The 27,271-nt window shown below is 45.7% G+C and overlaps 1 protein-coding gene across 6 annotated transcripts; it reads left to right on the top strand.

The window, feature by feature from the left end:
- The first annotated feature begins 25 nt into the window (after window positions 1-25).
- Window positions 26-27,106, top strand: LDLRAD2 (low density lipoprotein receptor class A domain containing 2). 6 transcript variants are annotated; one of them, XM_069946918.1, is made up of 6 exons: window positions 26-245; window positions 13,699-13,969; window positions 22,922-23,395; window positions 23,557-23,739; window positions 24,863-25,021; window positions 26,651-27,106. In XM_069946918.1, the coding sequence occupies exons 2-6, from the start codon at window positions 13,891-13,893 to the stop codon at window positions 26,899-26,901; spliced, it is 1,146 nt and encodes a 381-aa protein (XP_069803019.1). In that variant the 5' UTR covers window positions 26-245; window positions 13,699-13,890; the 3' UTR covers window positions 26,902-27,106. The 6 variants fall into 6 exon arrangements, with proteins under 6 accessions (XP_069803019.1, XP_069803015.1, XP_069803020.1 ...); XM_069946914.1 differs by having other exon boundaries at window positions 13,608-13,969; XM_069946919.1 differs by having other exon boundaries at window positions 26-339.
- Window positions 27,107-27,271: the final 165 nt, after the last annotated feature.

Raw genomic sequence — 27,271 nt, 5'->3', positions numbered from 1 at the left:
GAGAGAGAGCGCGACGCTGCACAGAGATCCGCCTGAGGAGACGGAGGCAGAGCCCGGGCTGAGGAGGCTGAGGCGAGGGTGGAGGCTGACGTCATGTATCACATCAGCACCATGCCTCTTATTCCTGGCCAGAGGCGGCTTACAGAGTTGCATGGGACTGTATGCCAGAGGAGCACTGACTTATCACCACAGGAGTACTCTGACCATGGGAATCAGTGATGCTGTTCTTACCTCACGGCGGTCCTGTAGGTCGTTCTGTGGTGTTGTTAGGCTCCTCAATGAGCGGCTCCACTCTGCACTTGTCTCAGCAGTGATGGCTCACTCAGCTCCTCACTAAAGGTCACATGACACGTAGCGATTATCGTTTAAAGATTCGCTATAATGATCGATCGCTAATGAAAACGCAATTTTATAGCAAATGATTCAGAGGCTATTTCATTCACCGATTACTGTTATGCTGTGTTTACACGGAACGATAATTCGCCCAATTGTACGATTAACGATTTTAAAGTAACTAATATTTTTATTATAACGATCAGCGGAACTATATATCATACGGAAAAATCGTTTTGCGATCGCTTAAGCCTATGTCGCACATAAGTAAAACCGGTGAACAACTGTTTACACGGAACGATCTGCGAATTTTTTGCGAACGACGATTTAACAACATGTAAGATCAAAATGAACGATTTCTTGCTCGTCGTTGATCATTCGCTGCGTTTACAAGTACGATTATCGTTCGAATTCGATCGTCAGCGCGCAAATTCAAGCGATAATCGTTCCATGTAAACGCAGCATTATGAACGATCGTTTTTATGTTATATACTGATTGCTAATCGTTCTTTAGGACAACCCCGATAACATGGCAATGATAATTTTTCAGCGTGTTGAAAGACGAAAATGAATGATTTTTTTTTGTTCATCGTTTGATCTTTGGGTGCTATTACACGGACAGATAATCACTCGTCTTTGATTGTTACAGCAAATTTTTAAACGCTATACATACCTGTCATGTGCCGACTCGTCTCCGATCTTCAGTCTGCGATGTCGTCTTCGGACGGCCCGGCCGAATCCCTCCGAGCGTCCTGAGGGACGGCCGCCCTCTGCCGTCGGCTGCTCAGCCGCGATTGGCTGAGCATAACTGTGCTCAGCCAATCGCGGCTGAGCATCTGATGACGCTAAAGAGGGCGGCCGGCACTCAGGACGCTCAGAGGGATTCGGCCGGGCTGTCCGAAGACAACATCGCAGACTGAAGATCGGAGACGAGTCGGCACGTGACAGGTATCAGGGCTCCAGATGGCGACCAAAATGGTCGCCAATGCGACTGACATCTTGCAAATGGCGCCCAGATTTATTAATCTGGGCGCCATTTGCGACTGGCCCGGTGGCGCGCTGTCTCTTTAAGGACTTCCGCGCTGCGCCGAATCATGTGGCACCTCTGCGTCCGTCCGTCCAATGAATGATGGACGTGCTGGATGACGTGTGCGGGGACACGCTTCTCCAGTAACGTCATCCAGCACGTCCGTCATTCATTGGACGGACGGCCGCAGAGGCGCCACACTCCTCCAGCGCCTCTCTCCCGCCTCTCCTCACCCGGCGCCGCGGTTCTTCAAGTTCACCCCAGCGGCACCAAGCTTAGATAGTGGGTGAGTACAACCGGAGGGACGGCAGGGGTGGCGGCCGGTCAGTAATGTGTGTGGGGGGACCTCGGCCTGGGCGGGGGATTGGTAGTGTGTCTGTTGTGATGGCGGCCAGGTGTGGTAGTCGGTGCGAGGGGGGGGGGTATGGATAGACTGCACAGTACCACTTCCCTCAGTGTGTATGTATAGACTGCACAGTACCACTTCCCTCAGTGTCTGTATGTATAGACTGCACAGTACCACTTCCCTCTGTGTCTGTATGTATACACTGCACAGTACCACTTCCCTCAGTGTCTGTATGTATACACTGCACAGTACCACTTCCCTCAGTGTCTGTATGTATACACTGCACAGTACCACTTCCCTCAGTGTCTGTATGTATACACTGCACAGTACCACTTCCCTCAGTGTCTGTATGTATACACTGCACAGTACCACTTCCCTCAGTGTCTGTATGTATATACACTGCACAGTACCACTTCCCTCAGTGTCTGTATGTATACACTGCACAGTACCACTTCCCTCAGTGTCTGTATGTATACACTGCACAGTACCACTTCCCTCAGTGTCTGTATGTATATACACTGCACAGTACCACTTCCCTCAGTGTCTGTATGTATAGACTGCACAGTACCACTTCCCTCAGTGTCTGTATGTATAGACTGCACAGTACCACTTCCCTCAGTGTCTGTATGTATAGACTGCACAGTACCACTTCCCTCAGTGTCTGTATGTATAGACTGCACAGTACCACTTCCCTCAGTGTCTATGTATATACACTGCACAGTACCACTTCCCTCAGTGTCTATGTATATACACTGCACAGTACCACTTCCCTCAGTGTCTGTATGTATGTACACTGCACAGTACCACTTCCCTCAGTGTCTGTATGTATGTACACTGCACAGTACCACTTCCCTCAGTGTCTGTATGTATGTACACTGCACAGTACCACTTCCCTCAGTGTCTGTATGTATATACACTGCACAGTACCACTTCCCTCAGTGTGTGTGTATGTATACACTGCACAGTACCACTTCCCATATACATTGCCACAGGGGCTATATGTCATCGGCTGCCGGGGGCTATATATATATTAGATCATTGCCGGTAAGATGGCAGCTGGCTGAGGGAACACACCGGCAGCAGGGGGGTATATGGTTGTCAAGTTGCAAGTTTCCATGTTGAACGGTTTCAAACTAAGAAAAGAAAGAATCTAAAGGAGGAGGAGGCTGCCGTGGCCTCTGCACACAGTAAGTCCCATTTAACATAACATTAATTTTACATGGTTTAAAATGTTGGCGACCAAATATTCTATTTGGCGCCTAAATTTTTCAGGTTAGGAGCCAATGGCTCCTAGGTAAATTTTTTAGTCTGGAGCCCTGGGTATGTATAGCGCACCACACTTCCGGGTACAAGGGTGGGGGTGGTGGGACATGGGGAAGGGGGCCATTCACAGACATAACATACATTACAAAGTTGTATAACTTTGTAATGTGTGTTATTCTGTGAATAATTGTTTACCGCCGCACTACCCCTTTAAAGTGACTGTACCACCAGGCCCAGGCTGAAGCACTAGAGGCAGGCCGACCCACCTTTAGTGGTAGGAAATCCTAGCCCCTCTGAGATAGGGTTCCATTGATTCTAATGGGAGTCACGTCATGGAGGGGCTGGGGTTTCTTCCCACTAAGGGTGGGTCGGCCGCCTCCAGTGCTTCAGCCTGGGCCTGGTGGTACAGTCCCTTTAAGATAGGACAGCACTGCAACTAGTGAGTTGCCTGCCTAGAGGAGGCCATCTTAGAAGTGGTGGGGAACCTAAGGGCACAGCAGAGTGTGAAGAAACCAATTTGACCCCATTGGCCTCTCAGAAATAGATTTAAAATAAAAAATTTTAGTGAGAAGTTTGTAATTCTGCTGGTGGCTTAGTGCACTTATATGTACAACAATTTTGGCCCAGAACCCAACTTCTTATTCTGCTAGATCTCAGAAATGGACACCTGTCATTATAGCAATGATGACTACATTTTGGGGTCTTATGCTTTATATGGGTCTAGTGATATATACATTATTAGAGAATATTGGAGTTGGGAAATTATGTATAAATACCCCACTTTACTGTATCTAATCTAATTTCTTACGGTGTATATCCCAGAGAAGTACAAATTGATATAGTGCTAAGTAAATGGGCTGGTACATCACTGAGCACACTTTCTAAACATATGGCCTTACTGGTATAATCAAAAAACTAATGTAAATGTGGGTCAACTAGTCATCTGGGTGTTGTGGCTGGAGCAAGTAGTTACGTTCCAGCGCTGTAATCACCCCTCTGCCATATGTCACAGGAGGTGGTCTTCTGGCTCTTTTGAGCTCTGATGTAATAACTGCTAACTTGTGCAGTACATCAGGGATAGGATGCTGCTGTATATGTGGTGATGTACTGGCATGTTTACTTAGCACTATATCGATTTTTGGACTGATCTGGACTTTTAATGCATAAACCCTTATTAATTTCAAAGGGAGGCTTTAGTTCCGTCTATACCTTCCCAGCGCTAGTTATGGTGTTTAGGAAGTATGAAGGGATACAAGCAATAAACCTTCAAAATGCCCCTTTTCTACGTAGATACATTTTATGGCAGGGTTCACACACAGTATATTTGAGTCAGTATTGTGGTCCTCATATTGCGACCAAAACCAGGAATGGATTGAAAACAATGAAAGGCTCTGTTCACACACTGTTGAAATTGTGTGGATGGACGCCATTTAATGGGAAATATTTGCTGTTATTCTAAAACAACGGCTGTTGTATTAAAATAATAGAAGTTATTTACCATTTATATGGCAGCCATCCACTCAATTTCAACATTGTGTGAACAGAGCCTTTCTGTGTTTTCAATCCACTCCTGGTTGAGGTTGCAATATGAGGACCAAAATACTGACTGAAATATGCTGTGTGTGAACCCAGCCTAAACCAGTATCCCCTCGCTACCCAAACTGCTGTAGCTTGAAGTATTGTACGGAATAACCAAAAAGGCCTGCCCAGAGTGTAGCCAAACTCTAAGGGTGAGAGCAGAACCCTTACTCTTGAAAATATATTGTTAGTCATGTATAAGGACAAACAAGATGTCCTTATTTTGACAGGTAAGGGCACTATCCCATTCCTGTTTATGATATCATGATAGTGGCACTGAAACCCGATTGCATTGTGGACTACAATCTGTGCATGGGAGGAGGTGATCTCAGATGAAACCCTTAAGCAATACAGTGCCATGTGGAAAATTAAAGTGTGGTACAAAAAGCTGGCCATATACATAGTCCAAATGGCATTGTACAAAGTTCTGGCCACATAGGGACATTCTTTAAAGGAGAAGTCCGGCGAAAACTTTTATTAAAGTATTGTATTGCCCCCCAAAAGTTATACAAATTACCAATATACACTTAAAGGGGTACTCCAGCGTGGGGGCACTTTTGCGGCGCTCCGGTTCCCGGCCGCTTCCGGGTGTTTAAAGCTGGCCCGAGGAGTGACGTTTCAGGTCTGCTCAGCCACTCAGTGAAGGAGGCGGTACCCCTTTAATATGTGAAATGCACATAAAGTGCTTTTTTTCCCTGCACTTACTACTACATCAAAGGCTTCACTTCCTGGATAAAATGGTGATGTCACGACCCGACTCCCAGATCTGTGCGGGCTGTGGCTGCTGGAGAGGATGATGGCAGGGGGACACAGGGCACTGGAGGGAAACTGAGCATCTCTCTGCCATCATCCTCTCCAGCAGCCACAGCCCGCACCGCTCTGGGAGTCGGGTCGTGAAATCATTATTTTATCCAGGAAGTGAAGCCTTGATGCAGTAGTAGATGCAGGAAAAAAAAACATTTTATAAGCATTTCCTGTAATAAGTGTATATTGGTGATTTGTATAACCTTTGGGGGGGGGGGGGGGCAATACAATACTTGAAAAGAAAATTCGCTGGACTACTCCTTTAAGTTTCAGAAGGCAGTAATCAAGGCCCTAATATTTGGTAGCCAAAAAGAGGTGGGCTCAAGTTTTTCCGGAACTGAAGGTCCCCATAATGTACCAGGTCAATACTTTCCTAGGGAAGTTCTCCACTCTTTTAAGAAGGTTAGGTCTTATTCCCACGTTCTATGCACACGCCTTTTATATGGACGGTGGGCAGTGGAACAAATTGTTGGAATACCAGGCTATGCACACGTACCTATCTCACCTGTTTCCTTCCCTGTGTGGACACTTCAATAAAACTGAAGCAGCAAGTTTAAAGCGGTGAGTGCAAGACTTTTTCTTTTAGCTACACACTGGATTTGATTTGCCTTTCTGTCTGTGTACCCCAGTTGATGCTGTTGGATACACATGGTCTTATAGCCCTGATGATTATTTGTGATCTATGTATGCCTATATCATAGTCCCGGTCATCTATATCTGAGCTACGTCCTATATCATGTATTATTATGATGCTGGGAGCTCTAAAACTGTTTAAAGGAGAGTTTTTATTGAAGTATTGTATTGCCCCCCAAAAGTTATACAAATCACCAATATACACTTATTACGGGAAATGCACATAAAGTGCTTTTTTCTCTGCACTTACTACTGCATCACTTCCTGGATAAAATGGTGATGTCACGACCTGACTCCCAGAGCTGTGCAGGCTGTGGCTGCTGGAGAGGATGATGGCAGGGGGATGCTTAGTGTCCCTCCAGTGCCCTGTGTCCCCCAGTGTCCCCCCTGCCATCATACCCTCCAGCAGCCACAGCCCACACAGCTCTGGGAGTCGGGTCATGACATCACCATTTTATCCAGGAAGTGAAGCCTTGATGCAGTAGTAAGTGCAGAGAAAAAAGCACTTTATGTGCATTTTCCGTAACAAGTGTATATTGGTGATTTATATATCTTTTGGGGGGCAATACAATACTTTAATAAAAAATTTCGCTGGACTTCTCCTTTAACCCCTTGCCGCAAAATGACGTTCCTGGAACGTCATGTAAAACAGGTAGTTCCCGCAACATGACGTTCCAGGAACGTCATGGCTTCCCTGCCTCCCCCCGCTGTCCCTATAGAAGATCGGGCAGCAGGAGGATGCTATGTCACACAGCATCCTCCTGCTGCCTCTGCCCGGAGGGGAGCCGCGCTCCCCCGGGCAGTTAACCCCATAAACGCCGCGGTCAATGCGACCGCAGCGTCTATGGGGAGATTGGGCGGCGGGGGGAGGCTGCAGCACGTTGCCTCCCCCCACCGCCACAACAAGTGTGTCCCTCGGCCGTTATAGCGGTGATCTCCGGTACCGGGAATAACCGGCGCCGCCGATAGCTTTCATCTCCCCCCACCGTGAATCCACGGTGGGGGGAGATGAAAAATGTCCCCTCAGACCCCAGATCAGCCCCCCTAGTAGGGCGATAACTAACCCGCTCCCTCCCCGGGCGGCCATCAGATCCAAGATGGCCGCCCCCATCCCTGCGAACAAACGATGTTTGTTCGCAGGGATGGAAATGAATAAATGATCAAAGCCCCATGCTCTCCGCCACCGCTGATCGCCTGTTCCCAGTGCAAAGAAGCACTTTTTATCCCCTGTCACCATAAATCATTGGTGACAGGGGATAAAAAGTGTCAGTAAGTCGCCCCCCACCCCCCCTGTCACCCCCGTCCCCCAGTCACCACCCCCCCCCCCCTTTCCCTGGCTAGTTATGAAGTGCGCATGCGCTCCACAACCAGACAACTCTGAAAATTTTAAGTGACAGAGACCAATTTGGTCTCTGTCACTGAACTATGATTACTTTGATAGAAAATATCAAAGTAATCATAGTAATACAGTGAAAATGAATGTGTAAAAGTACAAAAAGTGACAAAAAAATACAAAAAAATAAAACACACTTTTTATTATAGTAATAATTGCAGTTTACTCCCAGATTAGCCCTAACCCCCCCAGATTGCCCGTAACCACCGCACGTTGCCCGTAACCACCGCACGTTGCCCGTAACCACCCCCGGTTTCCCGTAATCACGCCAGATTGCACGTAACCACCGCACGTTGCCCGTAACCACCGCACATTGACCGTAACCACCGCGCCAGATTACACATAACCACCGCACATTGCCACTGACCACCGCATGTTGCCACTGACCACCACATGTTACCTCTGACATCGCACACGGCCTCTAACCACCCCACGCTGCCTCTAACCACCCCACGCTGCCTCTAACCACCCCATGCTGCCTCTAACCACCGCACGCTGCCTCTAACCACCGCACGCTGCCTCTAACCACCGCACGCTGCCTCTAACCACCGCACGCTGCCTCTAACCACCGCAGGCTGCCTCTAACCACCGCAGGCTGCCTCTAACCACCGCAGGCTGCCTCTAACCACCGCAGGCTGCCTCTAACCACCGCAGGCTGCCTCTAACCACCGCAGGCTGCCTCTAACCACCGCAGGCTGCCTCTAACCACCGCAGGCTGCCTCTAACCACCGCAGGCTGCCTCTAACCACCGCACGTTGCCTCTAACCACCGCACGTTGCCTGTAACCAACCCAAATTGCCAATGAGCCCCTCCAGATTGCCCGTAACCACGCCAGATTGCCGTAACCAACCCAAATTACATATAAGCACTTTAGTTTATCCGTAACAAACCCAGATTGTCCGTAACCCCCTCACGTTGGCCGTAACCACAGCAGGTTGCCTGTAACCACTGCAGGTTGCCCGTAACCACCTCCAGATTACCCATAACCACAGCAGGTTGCCCATAACCACCCCAGGTTGCCCGTAACCACAGCAGGTTGCCCATAACCACCCCAGACTGTCCGTAACCACTTCCAGATTACCCGTACCACAGCAGGTTGCCCATAACCACCCCAGGTTGCCCGTAACCACAGCAGGTTGCCCATAACCACCCCAGACTGTCCGTAACCCCCCCCCCCCCCGCATTACCTGTAATCTCATTTTTTTATTGTATTTTAGTAACTGCGCTGTTCTAATAACCATTACTAGCTGCGGTTTTGCTCCAGCAAATTGGCGCTCCCTTCCTTCTGAGCCCTGCTGTGTGCCCATACAGTGGTTTATGCCCACATATGGGGTACCGTTCTACTCAGGAGAACCTGCGTTATAGATTTTGGGGTGAATTTTTTCTCCTTTTCCTCGTGAAATTTTGAAATTTTAAACTAAACCAACATATTATTGGAAAAATTCGAGTTTTTCATTTTTACTGTCTACTTTTGAATACTTTCCTCCAATACCTGTGGGGTCAAAATGCTCACCACACCCCAAGATGAATTCTCTGAGGGGTGCACTTTCCAAAATGGGGTGACTTATGGGGAGATTTTACTCTGCTGGCACTACAGGGGCGCTGCAAACGCACCTGGCGCTCAGAAACTTCTTCAGCAAAATCTGCACTGAAAATGCTAATTGGCGCTCCTTCCCTTCTGAGCCCTGTTGTGTGCCCATACAGTGGTTTATGCCCACATATGGGGTACCGTTCTACTCAGGAGAACCTGCGTTACAGATTGTGGGGTGAATGTTCTCTCCTGTTCCTCGTGAAATTTAGAAATTTCTAACTAAACAAACATATTGGAAAAATTTGAGTTTTTATTTTTACTCTCTACTTTTGAATACTTTCCTCTAATACCTGTGAGGTCAAAATGCTCACCACACCCCAAAATGAATTCTTTGAGGGGTGTACTTTCCAAAATGGGGTGACTTATGGGGAGATTTTACTCTGCTGGCACTACAGGGGCACTGCAAACCCACCTGGCGCTCATAAACTTCTTCAGCAAAATCTCCACTGAAAATGTTAATTGGCGCTCCTTCCCTTCTGAGCCCCGCTGTGTGCCCATACAGAGGTTTATACCCACATATGGGGTACCGTTGTATTCAGAAGAACCTGCGTTACAGATTTTTGGGTACTTTTTTTTCTCCTGTTCCTCGTGAAATTGAGAAATTTCAAACTAAACTAACATATTATTGGAAAAATTCAGGTTTTTCATTTTAACTGTCTAATTTTGAATACTTTCCTCTAATACCTGTGGGGTCAAAATGCTCACCACACCCTAAAATGAATTCTTTGAGGGGTTTACTTTCCAAAATGGGGTGACTTATGGCGGTTTTTCTCTCTGCTGGCACTACAGGGGTGCTGCAAACGCACCTGGCGCTCGGAAACTTCTTCAGCAAAATCTGCATTAAAAAAGCTAATTGGCGCTCCCTTCCTTCTGAGCCCCGCTGTGTGCCCATACAGTGGTTTACCCCCACATATGGGGTACTGTTGTACTCAGGAGAACCTGCGTTACAAATTTTGGCATGCTTTTTTTCTCATGTTCCTTTTGAAAATGAGAAACTTTAATCTAAACGTATATATTATTGGAAAATTTAAATTTTCCATTTTTTTTACGGCCTAATGGTGAACACTTTCCTCCAGCCCCTGTAGGGTTAAATGCTCATTATACCCCTAGATTAATTCTTTAAGGTGTCTAGTTTCCAAAATGGGGTCACTTATGGGGGTTTCCAGTATACAAGCCTCCTAAATCCATTTAAAAAAAGAACTGGTCCCTAAAAAAAATCCATTTTGGAAATTTCATGAAAATTTGATAATTTGCTGATACATTTCTAAGCCCCGTAACACCCTAAAAAAGTAAAATATGTTTACCAAATTATGCCAGAATAAAGAAGACATATTGATAATGTGATTTAGTAACTAATTTATGTGCTATGACTTCCTTTTTTAAGAAGCAGAGAATTTCAAAGTTCATAAAATGCTAATTTTTCAAATTTTTATTAGCCAATGCCATACAGATCTTAAATTTAGGCTTCAAATGTGCATGGCGCTCCTTCTCTTTGGAGGCTTGTCTCTTGCTGTACATGTTATTTATTCTCTTTGTGAAAATGAGAAATTTAAGATTAGACCAAAGTTGTTAACATTTTTTATTTCTTTATTTTCACAGCACATTAAAGGGGTTGTCCGGCGAAAAAAAATTATTCACAGAATAACACACATTACAAAGTTATACAACTTTGTAATGTATGTTATGTCTGTGAATGGCCCCCTTCCCCGTGTCCCACCACCCCCACCCGTTTACCCGGAAGTGTGGTGCGCTATACATTACCTGTCGCGTGCCGACCACGGTCTCCGATCGTCAGCAGTGACGTCTTCTTCGGGAGCTTGGCGGATCTTCCCGAGTGCCGGCCGCCCTCTGCAGCGTCATCCGAAGCTCAGCCGCGATTGGCTGAGCATAACTGTGCTCAGCCAATCGCGGCTGAGCAGCTGATGACATGGCCGCGTCATCAGCCGCTCAGCCGCGATTGGCTGAGCACAGTTATGCTCAGCCAATCGCGGCTGAGCTTCGGATGACGCTGCAGAGGGTGGCCGGCACTCGGGAAGATCCGCCAAGCTCCCGAAGAAGACGTCACTGCTGAGGATCGGAGACCGTGGACGACACGACATGCGGTGAGTATAATGCACCACACTTCCGGGTCTAGCGTGGGTGGGGGGAAACACGGGGAAGGGGGCCATTCACAGACATAACATACATTACAAAGTTGTATAACTTTGTAATGTGTGTTATTCTGTGAATAATTTTTTTTCGCCGGACAACCCCTTTAATCTACAAATGTGCCAATCACCGGTGGGGTTCATCTGCTCAGCACATTCCCCTTGAGGGGGGTAGTTTTCAGAATGGGATCTCTCGTAGAAAGTTTTCACTGCCTTGGCAGCACAGGACCTTTGTGAACACAATATGGCCCTCAACATCCATTCCAGCCAAATTCAGCCTCCAAATGCCCAAGTGCCCCTTCCCTTTGGAGGCTTGCCTTGTGCCCACATGGCACTTTATGGCCACATATGGAGTATTTCTGCACTTGGGAGACATTGCATTACATGTTTTTATTTCTCTTTTAACACTTTGTTAAAATGAGAAATTTTAGGCTGGTTGAGTCAAGTAGCAAAATAGGGCCACATATGTGATACTTCTAAAAACTGCAGAACTGGGGCAAATAATATTGTGTATTTGTAAAAATTGGATTTAAAAAGAATATCTCCAAAGAAAATGGCCTGTGACTTCTGATGCCACTTATTGGCTGCAGCAGTCATGTGATGTCTACTCCAAAGGGAAAGTGTGTTTGGGGAACTTTTTTTTTTTTTTTTTTCAAATATACAGATGGATAACCCCTTTAATTCTTCACTTGTGGGAGGATAGTAGAAAGAAAATGTGATTTTGTTAGTTTCTATTGTAAATTTTCACCCCGCTATAATGATATGATGATGTTGATTCAACCACCTCGAGGCTCTGGGACGGCTTACATTGTCTGCTGAAGTGGTGGCCCCCCACAAAAACTCTTAAAGTGACTCAAGTGCCCAGGGGGTGTTTTTTTTTTTCCTTTTACAAATATTTTATTAGTTTTAATATGAATAAGGCAATTCTCATTTTTGCATATTTGCGTTTTCCTCTTTGAGTTTAAAAGGGCATAGCACTTGCATTGTTTCACCTACAGACTTACATGAACCCTTACTTTTTGCAACACCAATTGTACTTTGCAATGATAGACTTAATCTTCCCATATAATATGCTGCAAAACCGAAAAAAAAGTTTTATGCATCGAAATTAAGAAAAAAAAACAACTTGTATAACTTTTATTTGACTGCTTTTAAAAAATTAAAACCTTTTTTTAAAAAAACTAACTGTGTTTAAAATTGCTCTATTCCCCTCCTTATAACGTTTTTATTTTTTTGAACTTTTTATTACAATTTTTTTTTGTGATGTGACCAAAATTGTCAATTTTGCGCTTTGGCGGGTTCTTGTGCTTATGCCGTTTACCATGCAAGATCAGGAATGTGATAATTCAATAACTTAAGCTGTTCTGCACGCTGCAATATTAAATATGTTTATTTTTGTTATTTGTAAAATGGGAAAAGGTGTTTGTTTTTTTTTTGTTTTGTTTTACAGTAAGTCCCCCTAGAGGATTTCTACGTACAATACATTGATTGTTCATGTAGATCAATGCAGTACATATGTACTGCATTGATCTATGTTATCTGCATTTGATTACTTTGGGCTGCTGGAGGCCATAGTAATCAAGTGCTGAGCTAGGACCAGCGTCATGGTGGTGCTGACGCCACGCCACAAGCACATATCGCCCCTCTGTGAGCCATCCACTAGACCACCAGCGATGGTGGTATTAGAGCATTTAAATGCTGCTGTCATTTTTGACAGCTCATTTAAAGGATACCTGTCACCCCCCTTGCCGGGGTGACAGGCTCCCGACCCCCTGTTAGAGCGCCCTATACTTACCTAATCGCGCCAGGTCCCGCTTCCTGATGCGGTCGGGTCACGGAGATCTAGCTCCCCAAGTCCGGCACGCGCGCTCACAGGAGAGTCCGACGCTCATAGAGAATGACGGAGCGTTGGACTCCCCATTCATTCTCTATGAGCGTCAGACTCACATCAGCCACTGCCACCAGATTAGCCTTTGGTGGTGGTGGTGTAACAGTGTGTATTATAGTAGTTATATTCCTGTATATATTAGCAGTATTATAGTAGTGATATTCCTGTATATAGGGGGCAGTATTATAGTAGTTATATCCCTGTATATAGGAGCAGTATTATAGTAGTTATATCCCTGTATATAGGAGCAGTATTATAGTAGTTATATTCTTGTATATAGGAGCAGTATTATAGTAGTTACATCCCTGTATATAGGAGCAGTATTATAGTAGTTATATTCTTGTATATAGGAGCAGTATTATAGTAGTTATATCCCTGTATATAGAAGCAGTATTATAGTAGTTATATTCCTGTATATGGGAGCAGTATTATAGTAGTTATATTCTTGTACATGGGGGGAGTATTATAGTAGTTATATTCTTGTACATGGGGGGAGTATTATAGTAGTTATATTCTTGTACATGGGGGGAGTATTATAATAGATAAAGTTAAAGACTTTATAAGATATAAGTAATGAAATTGCTGTCTTTGCTTGTAATCACAGTGTGCAATAAATGATAGAACACCAGTGACTGAATAGGGAGGTCCGTTGACATCACACCCCTCTCACCCCCTTCTCTATCAAACTCCCATAGTTGTCATGGATACTAAGAGACACAAATCCAAAGAACAAAGAGGCTCCGACTTCAGACAAAAGCGACTTTGAGGGGTTATTGTAGCAAAAGGAGGAGAAAACTTTACTCAAGTAACTATCCTGGACAGTGAAAGGAGTGGAGGCCATCACAGCTGTTACACTCTGAGCCGCGGGTCCGGACCGGTATGCCAGGATGAGGACGCTACGGCTGCTGCTGCTGCCACCACTATTTCTATTGACTATTCTACCACCACTCTTCACATTGGATACAGGTACCTGGGAACTCTCTTTATCTTATCAGATATAGCGACCCTAAATAAATGGAGGCATGACTTAGGTGAGTGACTTAAAATCCTGGAACCTTCAGGATCCTGGTAATTGTGGGATCCAGTATGTTTAGGTGAAACACTTCATAGGTTGCACTACGTACACGTTCAGTAGGAGTGATAGAATACAACCGTATAATCATTGTTTTTTGGGTCGTCTATTTTATTCACATGATACAGTGTTTTTTCCTCCTCACTTTCTAAGCCGTAATTCTTTTATTTTTCCATCTATCGAGGCGTAAAGATTGTGTACTTTAAAATATCATGCAAAAAAAAGCTGTGGCTGCAACGTTTGTTTAGTCCTTACATTGTCCACTTTGTGTTAAAACAAATGTTATGGTGATTCTGCTGGTCGGTACAATTACAGCAATACCTCATTTCTATAGTATTTCTATAGTTTTCCTCTTACTCTTTTTACAAATAATTCTGACCCGTATAATTTAGTTTTTGTTTGCGGAGCTGTGCAGGGATTTCTTTTCATCATGATCTGTAGATATTAGTACTATTTTGCATTGCATTGCATATTGCATTTTTTCCTGAAATGCGCCTTGACTAAAAATGACTGACTAGAAACGAGTGAATTCACAGTAAAAATAAAATAAAAATAAGGTTCTTTATTATCTCAGCAATCCGCACATCAGCCTGCTACCACTTAAGTGACTTTCCCTCTGTGCCGCTCCTCCCTGGGTGCTGGGAAAAGCTGCATCTAGTCCTGGGAAACCTCTCCTAGTTTCCCTGGACTGGATCCAGCTTTTCCCAGCACCCGGGGAGGAGCGGTACAGAGGGGCAGTGAGTTATACGGCAGCAGCTGATGAGTGGATTGCAGAGATAAATAGGCGCTTCTCTACGGTGTTACTGTAAAAATCTCTGACAATGGGTATTTTGTTTTTCTTTTTATTATTTCAGTTTATGTTTGATAGTTTGTAAGGCTGAAAAAATGCATATATCCATCCAGTTCAGCCTATTACCCTTCAGTGTTGATCCCGAGGAGGCAGGGGCGGATTAACTTTACCATAGGCCCCGGGCTGTTCACCAAGCCTGGGCCCCCCCCACCCCACTGTAACTATGGCAGCACTAGCCTGGCGTTCATAGTACAGTATAGATAATGTCATGATGTCCTGATTTGTGCAAAATTGCCATAAAAACACAGTGATTTTTTTACAAATCATGGCAGAAGTGTAGCCAGGAGACAGTACACCATTGAAAGTATAAGTCTTTTTGGGTGGTCATGGGCCCCCCAGGAGCTCAGGGCCCCGGGCTGCCGCCCAAAACGCCCCTATTATAATCCACTACTGCGAGGAGGGGTAATTGAAACCTCCATGAGGTGGAAGCCAATTATTCTCATTTTAGGTAACAAGATTTCTTTCTGACTCCAAATCTGAATAAATATGGGGTTTAAAAATCCTTTTTTTTTTTAGAATAAAGTGATTGTATCCTGTGATACTATTAAACTTCTGTTACACATTTGGGGCCTCTTCTCATCTTTTCTGAGTTTTCCATGACAACTTCCTTTTGCAGAGAGCTTTATTGTATCTGCTCTCACAGTAAATAATCTATAGTGAGCTACATTGTGTGGTTGCTCTTACAGTAAAGAATCTATAGAGATCTGTAGTGTCACTGCTCTTACAGTAAAGAATCTATAGAAATCTGTAGTGTCACTGCTCTTAAAGTAAAGAATCTATAGAGATCTGTAGTGTAGTGTAGAGAGATGCATAGTGTCACTGCTCTTACAGTAAAGAATCTATACAGCACTCCATAGTCTAATAGACCTGTAGGTATAGTCATTAGTTGGTGACTGCTTCACCCACCTTCATTTGCAATATCCTATTTATAAGCCATAGCTGGACTGTGAAGCACTTTAGCACCATCTCCAACCCTCTTCTCATAGACTGTAAACTCTTGTGATCAGGGCCCTCACTCAACATGTGTGATACTCCCAGAATTGTAAAGAGCTGTGTAGGGCTGGACCATATGGCCAAAAAATAAAATCTCGATTTAAAAAAAATATTTTGGGATGATTGTCAGATTAAAGTGACTCTGTACCCACTTTTGCCCCCTCCCCCAACTACTTATACCTTCTTGTAGCTGCAGAGAAGTTCTTTCAGATGGTATCTTTGTCCACGCTTTGTCCACACTTTAGTTGAGGTGCAGCCATGCCAAAGAGGCGTGTGGTGGAGTTTGCCATCTCCCCCTGCCTCCCGTTCCGCCCTCTGTCTGCCGCACAGTGCTTTGTGTAATTGCACATGCGCTGCCTCCTGACCCCCACCCAGCGCCGCTTCAATGACGTATCCGAGTCCACCCCGCCTCTGTTGTGTGGCCTCTCAGCACCGTCCCCTTTTCGTGACACTTACTGCCTTCCCCGCCTCTCCTGCCTGCCACCGCCCCCTCCCCACATACCATGGTGCCGCTGCTCCAGGATCCAGGAATCAGCTTGCCTTCTTCTTCACAAATGTGCCATTGCTCTCCGTTACGCGCCGATCCCGCGCAGGCGCAGTGACGAGTTCGGCTTTTTCCGACTAGCCTGTCCCGTCACTGCGTCTGTGCGGGATCGGCACGCAATAGAGAGCATCAGTGCATGTGCGAAGAAGGCAAGCTGATTCCTGGATTCTGGATCGGCGGTACCATGGTATGCGGGGAGGGGGCGGTGAGAGGCGGGGAAGGCAGTCAGTGCGGAACGGGAGGCAGGGGAAGACGCCAAACTCCACCACATAGGCGGCACTGGTCTAGGGCCCCAGTTCTCTAGGCCATGCCTCTTTGGCACGGCTGCACCTCAACTAAAGTCCGATTTTCACCCTTAGGAAAGAACAATAAGCGTGGACAAAGATACCATCTGAAAGAAGGTATAAGTAGTTAGGGGGGGGGGGCAAAAGTGGGTACAGTGTCGCTTTAAATCTCGATTTTATTTCTTTTTGTTAAATAAATAGAACATTTTTCTCCCTGAAGCGTCAGATACTATTTTAATGACGTTTGAGACAACTGTATTGCTTCCCAATGTAACAGTGCTCCCCTGTGCCCCATGTAGTAGACAAGCCCATTGTATGCCCCATATAAGTAGTTTAGTATTGGAGATCTTCTTTGTGCCTCCATCTAGGTAGGGTGTAGTAGTGTTTGTATAGTGCAGGCATGTCCAAAGTCCGGCCGGAGGGCCATTTGCGGCCCGCGTTCCGAACTTTTACGGCCCCCCAGGTATCCAGCTTGCTATTATCTGCCTGTGTTATAAAGCATATAGCATTTAGCATGTAAAATGGTCGGCCCTCGCACATGTTCACTTCATCAAATTTGGCACTCTTCGAAAAAAGTTTGGACATGCCTGGTATAGTGGATAAGGGGTGTAGTAGTACAGGTATAGATGAGGCGTGTGGTAGTACAGGTATAGATGAGGGGTGTATTAGTAGTACAGATGAGGGGATTAGTAGTAGTACAGGTAAAGATGAGTGGTGTAGTAGTACAGGTATAGATGGGTGACTGAGGGTGATTCTTGGAACTTGGGGCAGCTGGGGGTGACTGAGGGGACTGAGCGTGACTAAGGGGGACTGGGGCAGCTAGGCGTGACTGGGGGGGGGGACTGAGGGTGACATGCAGCTGGGGGGGACTGGGGCAGCTGAGGGTGACTGGGGCAGACTGGGGGGGACCGAGGGGTTCTGTGCAGCCGGGAGCGGGACGCTATGTGTAAGGGGCGGAAGCAAGTCAGCCGCAGCTCTGGTAAATTGACTGTACCACCAGACCCAGGCTGAAGCACTGGAGACGGGCCGACCCACCCATAGTGGGAAGAAACCCTAGCCCCTCTATGATAGGGTTCTATTGATTCTAATGGAGTCACGTCATGGAGGGTCTGGAGTTTCTTCCCACTGGGGGTGGGTCGGTCCGCCTCCAGGGCTTCAGCCTGGGCCTGGTGGTACAGTCACTTTAAGCTGTCTACCCACTCACCATGCACCTCACCACTCGCCCGCCAATCTGCGCTGCACCGCCCGCCCTGCACGTCACCTCCCGGCCGACACTCTGCGCCGCCCGCCCTGCACTTCACCTCCCGTCCAATACTCTGCGCCTCACCGCCCTCCCTGCCCTCAATGATTTTTGGGGAAAATCAAACTTACGATTTTCACAAGAAATCTAATCGATTCTAACATAAATTGACATCTAACTAACATTAATCGCCCAGCCCTAGAGCTGCGGTATATGTAAGCGTTATGTAAATAGTATTATCATCATCGTTATACAATAGCGAATATCTCACACAGCTGAGGGTTTGCGGCAGTAGATGACGGTGTGAGCGGAGCTGCAGAACGTCTGATACGAGCCTCATTTCCCGGAGGTGGATGGGCTGTGTAGCCGTATTGTTGTTCGGCCCCCTTCTATCTGCGGAGAGCACACGTCTCCCTCATTTAGCTCATAAAGCCGCTCGTCAAGTCCTGGGCTTCTTTATGACTTATATGGCGGGGCCTGCAGCCTACAGATACGGTTTATATGTGGGAGGAGAGGTCAGATAAACAGCATTTACTCCGAGGTCACCTCCTTGTATTTGCCTTCCATGATTTATATTTCCAGGATCCATCAGTCCTGTTTGTCTCAGCTGTTTGATTTGCTGCATTGGACACACAAGCGCACTCCATCTGTGTAATGATCTGCCCCAACCAGTACAGGGCCATGAGGATCTGTGTTCACTACAGTATACTGGTGCGGGTGACAAGACTTCCCATAAAAATGGACCATCAGTGGGGTGAGTGTGGCAGGGACAAACAATGGGGCTCACACTTCTTTCTCCTTATAGCTCGTGACCCTGGTAAAAAGTTTTGCTCCATGTGTCTGTACACATCAACCATAATAAAACAATCTAAAGCCTAAAATTGTGTAGCTGCCCCCTTATATGGACACAGTGGCTGTGCCCAGTGAGCCCTGTGAAGTGTGTTCTGAGGCCCGGACCCCATAGCCCTGTGATGTGACCTCTGAGGCCTGGACCCAACACCCTGTGGTGTCCCCCTCCCACCTGGCCCGGATCCCAGACCCCATATCTCTGTGATTTGATGATTTAGGCCTGGACCCAAAATCCTGTAATATCCAACCCACTTGGGCCTGGATCCCAGACCCCATAGCTCTGTGATATTTCCCCCTAGACCTGGACCTATGATACCCCCTGTGGTATCAGCAGCAGATCATGTAAGGTTTGAGGTGTGCCCTGTGGTCTTTTTCCCCGGGGCCTGGACCCATAGCCCTGTAACATCTCTTGTATGAGCTGTGGCCTCTATGTATGAGATTTGTTTCTCTCAAATTGAGACCTGGGCAATCTGGAGTCACCATCTTGATTTTTTTTTTTGTCATGTTCCTTATTCCTGAACTTGGGATGTGTACAATGGTTAGGTAGATGGTACGCTTCACATCACCCCTTGTTTTGTGGTTTGGCCATGCTTGTCCTTGATTATGATTAAACTTCTAGGCCGTATTAATTGCACTTTGTGGAAGTTGAAGAACACCAACTATTAAGTATCTGTAATAACTTTGCAGGTCAATGTGATCACAGCAATGCTTAATTTATGTTTTCACATGGATTACATTGAAAACAAATGGTGACAATGAGACTTTCAAAAAAAAAAAAAAAAAAAAAAGGTTCATTAATATTGGTCTGTGAGTCTGTGACATGTAGCATGGTGGGGTTTTTAACCCATGGGAGGCCGTCCATATAGTACATTAATCATCAATTTAGACAGCAATTGGTAGCCGAACATAGTTTAAACCCCCACCATGCTGCATTAAATCTTATCGCATTGGGGGGGGGGGGGGAGTCTTATTGGCCCCCTTTTTGACTGGTGCTGCACACAGACAAGCTGATGGGGGCAACAATGGAAAAGAGGACAGTAACATGGAGGGCCCTGAGGACACTGGTGCTGGGGAGCCTAACCACTTCAGTAATATTGGAGATAGATACTTTCCCCTTCTTCCTCTTTAATTGAGACTTGTTTCTACCCCAGTTTTGTCCAAGGTTGGCGATGACTTCATGCCCCCTGCTGTACATTGCTGGTGTAATGATCTAATGCCCCCAATTATTTTCTAACCTTCCATTACTGTCATATTCATCCCAGTAGTTTCTTCTTCCCTCACGTGTCCAGCTTATAGTTTCCATTGTTCAGGTCAGAAGTGAGATCTCATTATTGTCAGCCCACGACCATTCTTCTCCCCAGAAAACAAGCCGGTTCTCACAGTGCCGGACAGATTCCGGGAGACGCAGCTGCCTGGAGACCAAAGCAATAAAAGGCAGGAGGCCATAAATTCTCACAGCAACCAAAGTGACTCATCCAGAGGCCGCTATCACTCTATGGTGAACAAGATGGCCCCAGATGGGCACCACTTGGAAGTGAAGTTGGTTTATAGTGTAGGTTAATCACGAGAAAATGATTAAGGTGGTAATTGTGGCTTAATATTAGCCGGAAATTACGAAACATATTAGACATCTCAGCTCTCCACCGACAGATGATGTCAGTAGAGAAAAGGGTTTTATTTATGTGATGGATTTTCAATGCCCGATCCCTTTGTTCTTGAAAGAATATGCCAGCACCATTGCAGTCTGAATGCAGCATATCCTTCCCCATAGCTTATTCCACCAGGGCCGCCTCCTGGGCTGAGCGTACTTCTACTTCCATCGAGCAGATTTTTCTTGCAGCCACCTGGATCTTTTTGATATATATTTTTTTAAATCCCTACAAGCTAGATGTGGCAGTCAGTCAGGACCTGTCTTGCTCCCTGACTTACATTCCTCAGCTATTCCACCTGTCAGCCGTTGTCCGCACCTTTCCTATTACAAACATTCGAAAGCCCTCCCATCGCAGTTGGCGCTTTTTTAATCCAATGACCAGGCAGGGAGGCCGTGAGGGACCCTGGGAGTACACACGCAGTGCGAAAACAGCGTCTACCCTCATTGGATAGCTGAACCACATGACCTTGAATCTTAAATACTTGGCTCCCGCCTCTTGACTGCAGATGAGCTTTCAACCTAGTCAGGGAAAGATCTTAGAGCAGGGAGAGAGAGGTTGTAGTAGCATTTTGGTCAGGCAGGATTACTACAGAACCCAAAAGTCCTTTTCAGGGCTAAGATCCAGCGAAAAAGTCATCTCTGCATCCAAAGCTTCTCAGTGCTAAAAAATAGATGATATAACAGCAGCATCAGCATCAGCAGCAGGTGTATTCATTCCAGTACCCTGTGTGTACAAGTGACTTATAGTGTCCCTGTTTAACACCACTAAGGAAACGTTATTCATATTGTTCCAGTAGCCCAGTAAGGGCACTTGATGTACACTGTTTCAGTAGCCCAGTAAAAGGCATGTGATACATATTGTTCCAGTATCCCAGAAAAAGACACGCCATACATACTGTTCCAGTAACGTTCGTACAGCATTATGCGTGATACGCGCGTATAACATGACGCTCTGCGGACGCACATTGGAATCATGTATGTAACACTGCGCAAGAAATACAAACAAAATTTGTGAACATTGCCATATCACAAATATTTTTCCTTCACAACTGCGGACAGTGGCATTATACTGCAATTTTGGGGTGTTGGGTGCACCCAGACATGCTCCCCCTGATGTCACAGTGTCACTCCGGAGGTGTTGGCATCGTTTAGGGAGGTTTAATAGGGGACTTGGTGATCTCCAAGTGGTCGAAATTTGATTTCCAAGTGTCGAGAATTTTTTTCCCATAGATTATAAAAAAATGTATAGTATAGATTCCCATAGATTATAATGGGATCGAATACTCGTTCGAATAGTCGAATATCGGTGCCTATTCGATTAGAATTCTCGAAAGTCAAATATTTCACAACTCGCTCATCTCTAGTGCAGAGAAATCCGCCAACGAGTGAACGTTATATCTGCCTCAAACATAGGGCCTTTAAGGAATAGCAAAAATTGCTCTTACTGTTTATTGGCTTTTCTAATAGCTTCCTCAAGGGCACTTTTTTTTTTTTTTTGCAGTGAAGTGGATTGTGTCAGGTTTGTGTGTCTTTCCTCACACTCCATCTTTTTGATCTTTGGCTTATATTCTGCAAGGCTTAGCGGTCTGTCTGGCTTTAACTGGTCTGGGTTAATATATAGACAATCCCTGTTATCATTCTGTAGTAGTAGATCTTTAATCGGGGGGATACGCAAAGGAAAACTAAGGGCCCAATTACACAGAACGATTATCGTGCGAAAAATCGTTATAACGTTCAAATTTAAACGATAATCGTTCTGTGTAATTGCAGGCAACGATTGAAAATAGTGTGTCATTGATCGTTGATTTAGAACTGAACCTAAAATCATCGTTAAACGTTCGCTGTAATTCCACATTCGTTAACTCAAGTTCCGCATTTGTTCACTAATCGTTCAGTGTATTTGCACATTGTTAATTTTTTTGCTGGGATTAGATGGAGTAAATGACCATTGTAAGGATCGTAACTAACAACTATCATACTGTGTAATATAGTGAACAATTTCAGATTAACGATAAACAATCTTGTTTGCGATCGTTTATAGTTAGTCGTTAAAAATCGCTTAGTCTAATAGGACCCTAAGGGCTCTATTACATGGGCCGATACACACTATAAGCAAGTAGTCATTTTGTAATGTGCCTATTACAAAGCTTGATCTGCATTGCCCCTTTGCTGCCATCAATCATTGGCTAATCACTAATCCCCTATTACATATGCGAAGATGTGCGGCCGATTAGCAATGTTTTTTTTTTTGAAAAGGCAAAACAAAGCGATCAACCAACAGAGAGGCTGATCAATGACTCACTCTGGTGGTTTTAATATACAATTGCTCGTCTTTATGTTTAGTAGCAATAGTAGTAGTCTTCAGCTCCAGACCCCCCCCCTCCCCATGTCTCTTCTCTATCACTGATATGTTTGGTGTCTCTTGTGCTCTGCAGTCAATATGGTGGATTTCTGTGGGCAAATCATCAGAGGAGATGGGATGATCATCAATTCGCACAGTGACTCCAGGAAATATTACTTTGTGTCTATGGGCACTGACTGTCGTTTGACTATGCAAGCTGCGGCCCTGAAGGACAAGGTCCAGTTCCAGTTCCGCTTCTTCCTGGTTTACAGCCTCCTGCGTATGTCCAATATACAGACATCAGGGATGAATGGCAGTGCACATGCCTCCTCCATCCAGGACACCACAAGATCCCCAGGAACCCACAGTGATCCCTGCAATGCTGGCTCATATGTTCAGTTCTATGATGGGAAAGACCTTTATTCAGAGCCACTGGGCTTTCCGCTTTGTGGCAAAACTATCCCCAGACCAGTCCTGTCCACAGGAAACTATCTCACCCTGCGTCTGGTCACCCGAGGGCAGCAACCCAGAGTCGACTTTGTTGGAGATTTCACATCTTTTCGAATTGGTAAGTGGGGATGATGCATAGTGGAGTACTGACACACAATCTTTTATATATATATATATATATTGATTATATATAGGTTCATTAATAACATTCGGGTATTTGGAATAATTGATTTATTAAACATTAGACACCAAATATATCTCAATCTTTGACATTTCCAGGCTTCAACACGTCAGAATGCAGGTTGGAGCCATACTTTCCATGCCACAATGGAAAATGTATCCCATCCAGCCTGGTTTGTGATGAACAGAACATCGATAACTGTGGAGATGGCAGTGATCAGGCCATAGGGCCTCCGGCCAACTGTGTCAGCGCGTCTATGGACAGAAGAGGTGGTAGTCGGGGTAAGGATATTAAAAGGATCAAAATCTACTGTGTGACCGTAAAAGTGATTTTTCACTATGAGTGCTATCTGGTAGGTCATCTCTGGGGTTCTGGAAGGGGTTATCCTAACTCATCAACTACATATGGAATAGTTACTAAGTATCTAATCAATAGCAGTCCAACAGTTGGGACCCTCACTGATCAAGAGAACGGTGATAGCTTGTCTCCTGCTCTGTTCATTTATAGAGATGATCAAACATCGGAAAATCTTAGGTTCTATCAAACTCGAACCTTGTCGAACCTTCCGCATTTGATTCCCGATGCCTTCCCGGTCCGTGGGGAAGGAGGAGACATCGCGGGGACTGCCTGTCCTAGGCTGAATCCTGGAATTCCAGGCTGTACCCGGGCTGTCTCCTCCTTCCCCACGGACCGGGAAGGCATCGGGAATCAAATGCGGAAGGTTCTACAAGATTCGAGTTCGATAGAACCTAAGATTTTCCGATGTTCGATCATCTCTTTTCATTTACTATGGGGCTGCTGAAGATAGCCGAAGAGTACAGCACTAGTATGAAGCTGCGGCAGGTCACTTAATTTATCAAGGTGAAAAGGTACCCTGTTCATGTGATTGATGGGGGGTTTCAGTGGTTGGACTACCACAATCAGACATCTATCAATAATTCTCTGGATAGCCTCTTTAAGGTCTTTCTAGCTCTTCTTCTGCACAGCGATGACTCTTACTACCTGTATTGGATGGGGCTGTGTTCCATTTCCCTGCTTGGAACATCTAGGAAAAAGAAAGCCAGAATGATCAGCAAAGCCCCAGAGATCAGACCCTCCCCCAACACACACACATTCATAACATTCTAAGGTGGCACTGCCCCTTTATTATGCACCTAAATTATCATCTGATATCACTGGTGGTCGCTGAGCGGTGACCACATGTGCAATGTCTGAGCAGAGTGGAGTTCAGTCACTGTGTTGCTGATTTGGGGAATTAGGTTTCCTAGTCAAAAGTGTCAACTTCTGACACATATATCAAGTAGAACAGAATGTATTCTACTATAGGGAATGGCCTGAAGCGGGATAGGTACAATATTACAAGGAGTTTCCCTTTACTATTCTCTCTTTGGTCATGTCTGGCAGGTGCCATTGGAACTGGGATTCCTGCTGAAGCAATAAGCCCCAGTAAAGCCACTGTAACAAACCTACAGACGGCAGCAGTGGTAAATCTCACCTGTGGGAATGAAGAAAACCGGAAACTGCTTGTTCCAGACATTGTACAACCTCAAGGGTCAGACACAGGTACCTGACATTTACTGACTATCCTATTCTGTCATGTTACATGTGTAGTAGAGGTTCTTTGGTGCTTGTGGTACTATGTGTTTAACATGCAGATCACCTGTTGTTGGATGGATGAAATATATCTAAGTGATCAATGTGATCCAGGAAATATATTAAAGGGGTACTCCGGGCCAGCTGTATAATCCATATCTGGCCGGGGAGGGGGTGGACATAGAAGGCTCCGGTGACTTACCTCCCCGGTTCCAGCACCGGCTCCCGGATCGCGCTGCCCTGTACTCCCATCCCGTGGCCACTTCCTAGACTGAGCTGTGGCCTGGGACGTGACGTCTCACGGTAGCTCAGCCATTCAGCGACCAAGGCGGGACTCCGCTATGACCGCTGAATGGCTGAGCTACCTGAGACGTCATGTGTTAAGCCGCAGCTCAGTCCAGGAAGCGGCCACTGGATGTGAGTACGGGGCAGCGTGATCCGGGAGTCGGCCCTGGAACCGGGGAGGTAAGTCACTGGAGCCTTCTATGTCCACCCCTTCCCTGGCCAGATATGGATTATACAGCTGGCCCGGAGTACCCCTTTAAGGCCCATTCACATGACTTTTTTTTGATACTGGTGAAAGGGTATGCTGACATATAACTTGGCAAACCTATTAAATTTAGTTGATACGCCTTTGTATACGTCAGCATTGCTTTCTATCAGCCCTATTATGTCTGTAGCCCGCAGACTGGTCGGTTCATGTCACCCTGGGTATGTTCTAAAGATGCAGGTACTACATTGGCCACGCCATTTTGCTTATAATATGATATGATACCAGCAAAATATTTGTCAATTTTTGCCAGACTTAGGGCCACATGTATCATCCGGCGAACGGATGATTTTCTGCGGAAAGTGGCGATTTGCGTATTTTTTTATTCGCAAATGGCCGATTTGCGAATAAAATATTTGCAAATCGGCACTTTCCGCCGAGTACGCCAGGGGGGCGGAAAGGGGGCGTGTAGTGGGCGGAACGGAGGGCACGGACTCAGAGTCCACGTGATTTACCATCCGTTCCGCCCAAATGTACACCGAAAACCTACTCCAGTCCTCAGCTGTCGTAGGTTTTCGGCGGTGCGCACGGGATTTATGTAGAGGCAGTCCGCCTCTACATAAATCTCTGTAGCGTCGGAGCTGCGGGGGCATTTATAAGTCCGGCGTAAAAAACGCCGGACTTAATAAATGCCCCCCTTAGTCCACATGCAGTAACCATGTCATAAAACACTACACCGATCGCTGTGTCCTGTATGAGGATTTATTAAATCAGCAATCTTATCTGTCCTCCCCCCCCCAGTACATTCCCACAGATGATGTCATAAGGGGGAAGCATTGTCTTTCTACATCGCTGGTATTCTGACACATAACCATGCAGACTTGGTTGACATTACAATTTGCCAATATGTGAGACATGGGCCCCAGGCGGGTCAGCTCGTCAGTTTATTTTCAAAAGTCTATTTGTGCTTACTGTGGTCACTGACTGACTACTCGATCGATCCTGCTCTGGTATATGTCATGATACTCTAACATAATATGGGGAAATAGAAGGAACATGAAATGTGAACAGTGTGCTTGCTTCATGTCATGTACACACATGTCTTTCAGAGCGGAGATCCTCTGCCTCCTTCCTTTACCTGTACATCATCCTGGGCTTTGTGGTTGGTGTTGCTCTTTTATTCTGGTGTTGCTGGTCACCAGGCTGGTTCATCTGGAGAGTTGGCACTTGCAGGTTCATCCCCTGCTGTAACTCCTTCTGCGCATCCTGTCACCTCTGCACCCGAAGCTGCGTCTTAAAGGACAAAATTCGATCCAGCAAAGTGACCCCTCAAGACACAGCATCTACAGTGCCGGTGTGATCCTCATCTCTGTATCTAGAGACGGGGGGGGGGGCTCACTAAGCGGAGGATACGGACATAATTCTACCTCAAGAATCACCAGTAAGTGAACACACACTGACCGCCTGTGAACTGGATGCGCTCACCTGGCTCTGCTGAATATTTATTAGCTCGCTGTACATTATATATATATATAGATATATGGTTAACAATTTCTGATAAAAACACGATAAAATGTTGATTGTTTCTATTCTTTTTAAAATGTTGTTGAATTCAGTGATACGATGAGCCCGTGTTCCAAAATCTGGTTTATTGGTTAGTTGTGATGTAACAGGACGACATTACAAGTTCTGCCCCCTGAGCTGTATACTTCCATGTACAGACCCCCTGA

This window comes from Dendropsophus ebraccatus, chromosome 12 (genome assembly GCF_027789765.1).
Source record: "Dendropsophus ebraccatus isolate aDenEbr1 chromosome 12, aDenEbr1.pat, whole genome shotgun sequence".
NCBI classification, from domain to species: domain Eukaryota; kingdom Metazoa; phylum Chordata; class Amphibia; order Anura; family Hylidae; genus Dendropsophus; species Dendropsophus ebraccatus.
Note: the sequence above shows the minus strand (reverse complement) of the source record. Positions and strands in the feature narration are given on the sequence as shown.

Coding starts and splice junctions, on each gene's coding strand:
- LDLRAD2 (XM_069946918.1), top strand. CDS start 13,891: ATGAGGACGCTACGGCTGCTGCTGCTGCCACCACTATTTCTATTGACT. Junction 23,740..24,862: donor CAGAAGAGGTGGTAGTCGGG/GTAAGGATATTA, acceptor CATGTCTGGCAG/GTGCCATTGGAACTGGGATT. Junction 25,022..26,650: donor ACCTCAAGGGTCAGACACAG/GTACCTGACATT, acceptor CATGTCTTTCAG/AGCGGAGATCCTCTGCCTCC.